General features: G+C 48.3%; 1 protein-coding gene across 1 annotated transcript in view; it reads right to left on the bottom strand.

The window, feature by feature from the left end:
• Positions 1 to 10,000, bottom strand: part of LOC106807860 — a 19,291-nt gene that overhangs the window by 6,987 nt on the left and 2,304 nt on the right. The window contains exons 2-4 of the mRNA XM_014810347.1: positions 9,619 to 9,990; positions 9,238 to 9,363; positions 1,814 to 1,938 (exon numbers count right to left, since the gene is read on the bottom strand). Coding sequence (XP_014665833.1) covers positions 1,814 to 1,938; positions 9,238 to 9,363; positions 9,619 to 9,990 — 623 coding nt within the window. The remainder of the gene's footprint in view (positions 1 to 1,813; positions 1,939 to 9,237; positions 9,364 to 9,618; positions 9,991 to 10,000) is intronic.

The raw sequence follows: 10,000 nt of genomic DNA, 5'->3' as shown, positions 1-10,000 counted from the left end.
AAATGCTGTTTCATCGTATACGATCATTATACACATATATAAGTGCGTCTTTCAACTCCCCGCTTACCAGCGTTCTCCGGTTTGGCATGCCCTACCGCCCTACTTCGCTTTGATAACGCGAGCCTCTCGTTTTCATTCGAAAAAAATAAAAATGAGAAGTACTGCTACATTTGAAGGTCGTTCTGACGGCGTCACGCCGACAGGTTGTGGATGAATCTTCGCAGATCGCGATAACGCCATACAATAAATTTATTGTCACTTGATAATGAAAGCCACCATTTATTAAGCGCTGCCAGACGCTATCGACTCTGTACCATATTGATGCTCGAAGTATAATCACGCAAAGGACTAAGGTGTGAGCGCACGCGCTGACGCAGTACGACGCCTTCAGCACGAGCGCATGCACGCGCACGCGCCACGATCCGAAACACGCACATATACTCGCAAGCGGACATACACACACGCCACAACCCCATCCCTCCTACACGACGCACCACGCGCGCGTGCACACCTACACACACACGAACACTCACACTCACATCACACTCGCGCCGCGCACATACACACACGCACAACCCCATCCCTCCTACACAGACGCACACGCGCGCGTGCACACCTACACAACACACGAACACTCACACTCACATACACTCGCGCGGCGCACATACACGCAAGCACAACCCCATCCCCTTACACAGGACGCACACCGCGCGCGTCACACCTACACACACACGAAACACTCACACTCACATACACTCGCCGCGCGCACAATACACACACGCACAACCCACCCCTCCTACACAGACGCAACACGCGCGCGTGCAACACCTACACACACCACGAACACTCACACAATCACACACTCGCGCGCGACATACACGCAAGCACAACCCCATCCCTCCTACACAGACGCACACGCCGCGCGTGCACACCTACCACACACACGAACACTCACACTCACCATACACTCGCTCGCGCGCACATACACGCAAGCACAACCCCATCCCCTTACACAGACGCACACGCGCGCGCGTGCCACACCCTACACACACACGAACACTCACACTCACATACACTCGCGCGCGCACATACACGCAAGCCACAACCCCATCCCTCCTACACAGACGCACACGCGCGCGTGCACACCTACACACACACGAACACTCACACTCACATACACTCGCGCGCGCACATTACACACACGCACAACCCCATCCCTCCTACACAGCACGCACACGCGCGCGTGCACACCTACACCACACACGAACACTCACACTCACATACACTCGCGCGCGCACATAAACACGCAAGCACAACCCCATCCCCTTACACAGACGCACACGCGCGCGTGCACACCTACACACACACGAACACTCCACACTCACATACACTCGCGCGCGCCACATACACACAACACAACCCCATCCCCTTAGACACGACACCATCCAACTTAGACACAACACCCCCCACAACCCCATCCCACAACCCCCCCCCACAACCCCATCCCGACCCCCCACAACCCCATTCCCCTTAGACACAAGCACAACCCCCATCCCTTACACAGACGCACACGCGCCGCCCACACCCACACACACGAACACGAACACTCACATACACTAGCGCACACGCAGAAACGTGCGCACAATACATACGCGGGGCGCACTTCACGTCACGCACACGCACGCACACACACACACACACACACACACACACACACACACACACACACACACACACACGACACACACACATACACACACACACACACACACACGCACGCACGCACGCACGCACACAGGTTGTGCAGACCTACCGTTATTCTGTAGGCGAACGTGAGGCACTGCTCACTGCCGCTGATGCTGACTACAGGAGAGTTGACCAGCTCAAACAGCGACGCTCGACACTCGCTCGATTCGTGGTCCAGGTTTAGGAAATGACCTTTAAATAAAGACGACAACTTGTATTAGTATCAATGTCAGAACCCCGAAGCGCGATTTTGTTACATAATGTTCGTACTGATATTCTGAACTTATTTATTTTTTATTTCTAATACAAGTAAACTTACGCATGCCGATTTACTGCACACGTTGTGCGAGCCACATCCATGCAAATCTAATTGAGTTCATAATTTGTTAGTTTAGTGAGTCAGATATGATCAATCACATGCCTATTATTATAGCTTTGCGTACAGATGAATTATATCTTTATACTAGAGTTACTTTTGCATTTACCTTCACTCCAATTTTAAAACTGGCCCACCCGGTTCTAAGACGTGTAACAATTTTCCTTATAATCGTTTAATTGTCGGTATATTGCAAGACGGCGTGTCGTGTGCAAACAATTATGCTAATTTTATATTGTTACTTTCTACATAACATCAGCGAAAATCAATTTTATTGCTAGGTAAATGTTTAACTTGTTCTGCTAGATATTTCAGGTTATTCGAAACCGGCTTAATATTTATTTAGCAATGAGTGGATCTAACCTGTAGAGTGTAGACAAGTACGACTTGGATGTCGCCAGATTATTTACAAAATGTGTTGTAACTAGATCGGAAATAATAGCATATATATATATATCTAATTTGAATAACGTCTTCTAAGATATATCGTTGCATATACGCGACGATAGAACCGGAGTGGTCTAATCCTTTTCATTCGACACCTGTCGACAATCGCAATCGGTAATTTCAACAATTACATATTATCGGAGCAAAGTCAAATTATAAACCAATTTGCGCATTGAATCCCCAAATTGATAGCAACAATTCGCCAACATAGAGATGCTATCGCAGCGTCTGGAAGTCTCTGTCACGCTATGCCCAATCAAATCGCACCGAGTTCTACAAATTGCGAAGATGAATGGAATCTAAGAAAAAGTTCGCTCGCTGCTCGAACTACCACTTTCAAGTGTTTCGAGTTCACTGGCACTTGCACCGCGCTATCTTACATGTTCATTCTAGACATCGAGTAATAACTTCGGTATCCCGTCTCACAGCTACCGTGAAGGTCACTGACTCCCCGGATGGAGCTCTCTCACGGGGTTGTCATAGATAATCCCGCAGCCCGTACATTGTGTCACCGGCACGCATGTCGCGCAGCCAGTATGGCTCATTATCGGCTGTAAGCGTGTGAGAATGGCCAGGCCACTTCTCTCTCATCGCTCCCCCGCTCGTTATTTCAGCATAACCGTTACTTACATACTCTCAGCTGGTGTCTGTTGACGAGAGAAAGACGAGGGCGGGAATCCAAAGAGGATGTGAGGTAGATAAAAGCCTTCACCTCAACCTCTGTACACCCCCAATTATCTACCTTTCGATAAACATGTGGGCAATACGTGAACATAGTTAGATTTTAGTACAGTTTAACACTTTTCAGTGTGCACGATGAGGATAGCAACATACGGCAATACTGGCAGAACGCATCAGAATCTATAAGGCATGCAGAGCACCACTTTAATGCATCTTAGCTTGAAAATTCTCACGGTGGTCTACAGCGTCCGTTCTAAAACCAACAAATGCTTTGTTGTGCGCCTGTCCCTACCACTAAAACCATTATGCTAGACAGGACCCTGCTTTTATGTTACCGACGAATACTCAGGTGCTAGGTTGTTATACCAATGCCGCTGTCTGTGTGGCATATCTTTGCTTCTGGTTCACGTACGCGTGATCTACATATAGCGCTAATTAACGTTCCTAATTGAGTTTCTTTATTATTTTCTTATATGCTTGTATCTCGTTTCCTATCGAGAAACTTATATCAACTATTTGGTGAATTACAAGAGAAGCCTTATTCTTCAATTATAAAAAAATATAATGAAAAAATTAAATATATTCATTGAATGATTTTCACAGTCGTGTCTTTTCATGTGCTATAATGCACCTTTATGGTTCACCTGAGGCTGTACTGTCTATTTGCACTCTCGTTTTCGTTTTCCCATTTCTCATTCCGCCTTCGTTGCTCTTGTGTGTGTGTGCTCTGTGACCTCTATGTTCCCGCGTCCGTGTTTTTATGTCCCGACTTAAGTTTGTTAAGGCCCAGTGATAACAGCTATCGAATATCAGCATCCCCAACTTCTTTTGATGCGCGCGGACTTTGCGCGTTCGTGCCAAACAGTATGCAAACAGAGCAATATTGGTCCAATCGCGTCTTCCTGTTGCTACTATCACATCGGCTGCAGCTTGACCGGCTACGCTACGGCCCTCAAGCTGCCCTCACATCGCACGCTTGACGTGGCTGTAGAGTGGAGCAGTCTTCTGGCGGCGACCGCACTACGCGGGGTGAACCACCTCAGCTGCAAACACTGGCGAATAAGTGGCCGGCTGGTTTTCGGCAAAGAAACCGAGCGACTATGCGCGACAGCCAACAGTCAGTGCGTGCGGAGGTGCGGAGGTATGACCGCCCTCGGTATTGTTCACCACCCCCACCCCCCACCCCCGGGGGTCGCCGCTGTTTGCTGCTGGTATTCATCCGGGGGCAATCCTGAGAGAGACACCCGTCCGCGGGGGCGTCAGGCGCGCACGCGAGGTACGATCGTAGAGGAAAAAAATCGCTGCCGAAATGAGACGTGTTCACGTGACGACAGTAGTTAGTGGTGGGCGCGGGCTGGTCATCAACACTTGGTACGAGCGAAAGTTAACAGCCAGCAGGAATTCATTTCCGCGCGTGCTGATTGGTTCTAATTGCATTCGGCCCAACCTGCGCACAGTGCAGCCTTTATATTAGACGAACGAATGATCGATGTTAATCACTGATATCTGAACTGCACGTCCTGTGTAGAAACCCCATGTTGGGCGCATGTTAAGATTGTGAGCAGAGATACGCGCGCGTTCGTGCGTGCGTGCGTGCGTGCTTGATAGCGTGTGTGCAAGCGTTGGCGTTGGCGTTGGCGTGCGTGCATGCATATGCAAGTGCGTGTACGACAGCGTGTTCGTATACGGGTACGTGTGTGTGTGTGTGTGTGTGTGTGTGTGTGTGTGTGTGTGTGTGTGTGTGTGTGAGTGTGGTGTGAGGGGGGGGGGGGGGGTGGTGTGTGCGAAGAGAGGTGGCGTGTTTAATGTGCAGGTGATACGCGTGCGATACAGCGCATGTATGAGTGTGTGTGTGCGTGTGCGTGTGTAGTCGCTGTGCGTGCGCGCGCGCATTGGAGTGTGTTGGCATTCCGATACTCATCGCCTATCATGTGGCAAGTATGGCATGCACCTGTGCAGTGTTCTACGTGTGCGTACGCATGTGCGCATAGGCGGCGCGTGTAATTCCCATACACATAAAGCGGAGGATTTGCTGATGGAGCATATCAATACTAAATGCGCGTATATGTTCATCTATTGCAGAAGATATATCGCGCCACAGGGGTTTATGGTTATAGAGACAAAATCCAAGTAGTTCCATGTTTCGCTGATCAACCGATGAACGTTCTTGGCTGGCTTTACGCGCGTGCATAGCTCCCGTTCAAAATAGAAATCCAATTTCATAATTAGCCGTCAATCGATCACTACGTAATTGCGAACGCGCTACCGTGTGACGAAATATAGCAATGCATACAATCTCTCTCAACGGCCCGAGGAAAAACTAATAGATAGCCTTGGTGAGTTTATTGTGTCGACGGTCTCTTTTCCGTTCCGACGATGCGGCTATACTGGTTACTTCAGCGGGCGCATGTCGGCATGTATGTGGTGTGATGTGTGAGTGTGTGTGGTGTGTGTGGGTGTGTGATGGTGTGTGTGTGTTGTGTAATGTGTGTCGTGTGGTGGTGTGGTGCGTGCGTGTGTGTGGCGTGCGTGTGTGTACTGTGTGTGTGTGCGGTGCGGTTGTTGCGTGTGCGTGTGCGTGTGCGTGTGTGTGGTTGCGTGTGTGTGTGTTGTGTTGTGCTGCGTGCGTTGCGTGCGTAAGCGGCGCTGCGTGCTCGTGTGTGTGTGTGTGTGTGTGTGTGTGTGTGTATCCCATTATAGCGGTATGTCGCGCGCAAATCACCCGCTTTCACTTTTCGCAGCTTTTCACTTTCCTCTCGTTCGTCCGCTGCTCTCGCCCGCTTTCCGCCCGCAATTCAACGGCTGACGCACGTGATCGGAATGTGCAGCAAAACGCACCAACGCTCGTGCGGCGGCAGAGTTTTATGGATTTATTTACGGCCGCTCATCGAACATAATAGCACGGTTCAAAGGCCCCTTAGAATATCATCCGACAGTTCTGTAACTCGGTAGCGTGCGAGCGATGCGCGCGGGGGAGGGGCGGCGGGTAGGGGGGTGGCACCACAGGCGGGCCTTTGTCTGCGGTCATCAAACGCCGCCACGGAGTGTGACAAGATTATGGCACGTTTCCGTTATACTCGAGCCGTCTGCGCGATCGCTCCTGAGGTTTACACGGTCGTCGATGCGGCCGCTGCGCGCACAGGCACTTGGGACAGAGTCAGTAAAAACTGAAAACAATATGAACGCACATTCACAAATACTACCGTACCTCTCAATTACAGTTCCACTGTTGTGTCACTGTATACACAGGCCCTTGGAGGCTCAAGATTCAAACGAGTATAAGACTATATTAAGAGCGAAGCGACCGCTTCGCTTCGCTCGCTTCGCCACTTCGAGCAGCTTCGCTCGCTTCGCTTCGCTCGAGTCTTATACTCTTTTGAATCTTGAGCCTCCTCTCGTGTATATCTACTTTCCTTCATAAAAACTAACGCCGAACGCTCCCGCACTCGCCGCTGCGAGTGTGCTGTGTCGCCAATTATAATGAAATAATATATAAAGTTATTATTATAGATAATTAATATATATTATTATATTATAATATTTATATATATTATCATTATGATTATAATGGCGGACATGAGCACACCTCGCAAGCAGCGAGTGCGTGAGCCGGTCGCGTTAGTTTGTATGAAGGAAAGTTGATATACAGTGACACAACAGTGGAACTGTAATGAGCAGGTACGGTTAGTATTCGTGAATGTGCGTTCATATTAAGGATACTGCTCAACTTTTGCACGCGCGGTATTGCTCAATGAAGATTAAACGTTTATTGACGAATTGAATCGAATCAATCACTTGTTTTATTTATAGCAGGAGATACTAGCTCTATGCTCACAGGCAAAAACTTTCATGAAAATATTCCAGCACCTATTATGTTACCACAAAAATTTGTATTTTTATGTAAAAAATGGTATTTTGGATATTTCTTCAATACCAGAAAGAGTGAGGATTACAAAATTTTTCGCACATGTTAAGCACCAATATGTACCAAACAGCGCATCAGGATTTTCTTTAAGTTTCATATTTACGAGCAAATTTAAAAACTGCCTAAAAATTTCAAGTCGCCACGTTTGAATTTAAAATTTTGCGATTAAAGAGACATAACTCATTAAAATACGGCCACTACACACATCCCTGGACGCGCCTTTTTTACAGCAATATGCTTACCATTACAAACGAGGCCTGTTAAAAAGTTAAACTATTCCGAGTTGTTAATCAGCAGAGAAATACTCTATTTATACAATCGACTACTAAGTCAGAAATTGGAACTGGAGAAATCAGCGTCTTTTCTGACGTCAGCCGCGGCTTCAAAACTACAGCATGTACGCGGCACAGCAAACGCTCTGACAGTTCACATGCCCTACCGTATATATGCGAGGAAATTAATGGCACGATAGTGTTTAGCACTCGATAAAGTTGAAAAATGAATAAAATCGTAAGATTTTCCTTAAAACCTTGAGAGTATCCTCAATTATATTTTCAGTTTTTACTGACTCTGTCCCACAGTGCCTGTGGCCTGCCGCAGTACGCGGGGGTTGTGCTGACTGATTCGCCACCGACAGCAGCAGCCATTAAGCCGCTCCTATCGCGCAAAATTAAGCTCTCTTCAACGCGCATGTGGGCTATCCCCCGCTGCCGGTAAGCGGCTATATGTCGTAGATACACGCTATATTGCCGCATTGTCTCGGGTGTTTCGCTGCGCCAACTCGTTCGCCGATGCCGCTCGATGACAGCTGTCATGCGTGCGACGTTGAACTGGTCGGTCTACGCTGCAGTTCTATATTTATTCGGTTTCTGGTGGCGTGTTCTGTAATCTCCCGCTGTCGACAGGATCGCTAACTCGTCCGCTAGTTATATCACACTAAGCAATGCTTCTGTTATAGTCTGGGTTGAAGTATGGGCAGGCGCTTATATATATATATAATAATTAATATATATATATACTGATAGATTCTGCAGGTGTGATACAATCGAAGGGTCGTCCGCGAATGTTATAGATTACGTAATTTAAAACGCGGGAACGTCTAGCTTTTTAGTATGCGCGCGCATGCTCGTTCTCGATTCACGCTTGCTGACCTGGCAGTGCGCTGGGTGAATGGTGAAAGTACGGGGGACGTCGACTCGTTTATTGAAAAGCTACAACACAATAGATAACGTTGCCCGCGTAGAAACAATCTCACCGACATTGCTCTGAATTCACCGACGTCATCTCTTACGAACTGCTACAGCATTGTAGCCCCACACAGAAATGCAGTGCGCCGCTGTGACCTGATTTTGAATCTTTAAGATTCGGCAGGGTTATGCATAAAGACAGCCCGCTAAGATGTGTTTCATCAGCCATTAACACCAACGCATTGTTGTTCTACATAATCGGAATAATCGCTCTTGGTATTCATATGTGTGTAGACAAACGGTTTTCATATTCATCGAAAATGACAATTTTGTCTGAATCTCCTTTGGCATAAAATGCAACCTCGTGCACAAAACAGCAGTAGCTAATTTGAGCACTGCGCGCACTAGCACTACATCGTCCTGATTAGATTGGACGACAACATTTAGTTTGTTACTCATTCCCAACACCACAACCATCACTGACGCTGAGAGGGTCTATGTCCCCCGGCATTTACTGCGGAAACGTACCTGCGTACTCATCTATATGCCGGACCGTACCTCGCCCTACCTCCACGAAGCGCAGTCTTAGCGGAGTCGCCTACGCCTACCTCACTAACCCGAATCAACCGGAACCGCTAACCCTAACCCTAACACCTAATCCTACCCTACACCATATTCAAATATGCGACCAGCGTACGTTCGGTATACCGCGACCATTACCCAGGCGGTACGTTCCGCAGTTACCCTGGGGACATAGACCCTATGAGCATCACTGACGCACACACGCGCGCACACACAAACACACACACACACACACACACACTCACACACGCGCGCGCGTGCGTACAAACAACTGCGTGCCGGAGCCGACCTACCTTCACTGTTGGGAGTCGAGTTGTCCTTGCAGTCTGCCTGACCATCGCATCCACTGACCATCCAGCATCGGTAGAAGGTGCCATTGTCAAAGTCACAATCGCCGTCCTCGAAATCACACGAGTACGCTAGAAGAACAACAGGCGCGCATTTATATATGAAATTACAATACACCCCCTCCTCCATTAAATCGGAAACAGTTCATGGTCTTTACAAAGCAATTCGGAGTTTCGTCGTGCCCTATCGAAACCATTCACAGCACAGAACACGATACGAAATGAAAATGATGGGAATAGAGAAACGACGACAAATGTTTCGATGTTTCACTAGAGAAGAAACGAAAATGAAAAACGAGAAGAAATTTGAACTGAATAAAGCCTTACCTATGTGATCAGGTAGGCCGTCGATGACTGCTGTGTCCTTTCCGTTGACAGCTTTGTCACCATCTGTGTGCGAGGGCTGGTTGACATCATTTCCGATTGCTGATCCAAGCGTATTCAAATTTCCTACCGAAATATTATTAGCTGCTACGAAATCATTTCCTATAACAGTTGGATCGTCCGCAGGTGCATCAGTGCCTGCTGCAGTAGTTGGTGCATTAGTGGCTGCTGCAGTAGTTGGTGCATCAGTCGCTGCTGCTGCAGTTGGGGCGTCAGTGCCTGCTGCAGCAGTTGGTGCATCAGTGTCTGCTGCTGCAGTTGCTGCATCAGTGGCTGCTGCAGTAGTTGCTGCATCAGTGGCTGCTGCTGTAGTTGCTGCATCAGT

This window comes from Priapulus caudatus, unplaced genomic scaffold, assembly GCF_000485595.1.
Source record: "Priapulus caudatus unplaced genomic scaffold, Priapulus_caudatus-5.0.1 Scaffold12, whole genome shotgun sequence".
Taxonomy (NCBI): Eukaryota; Metazoa; Priapulida; class Priapulimorpha; order Priapulimorphida; family Priapulidae; genus Priapulus; species Priapulus caudatus.
This window is presented reverse-complemented; position numbering and strand designations above follow the sequence as displayed.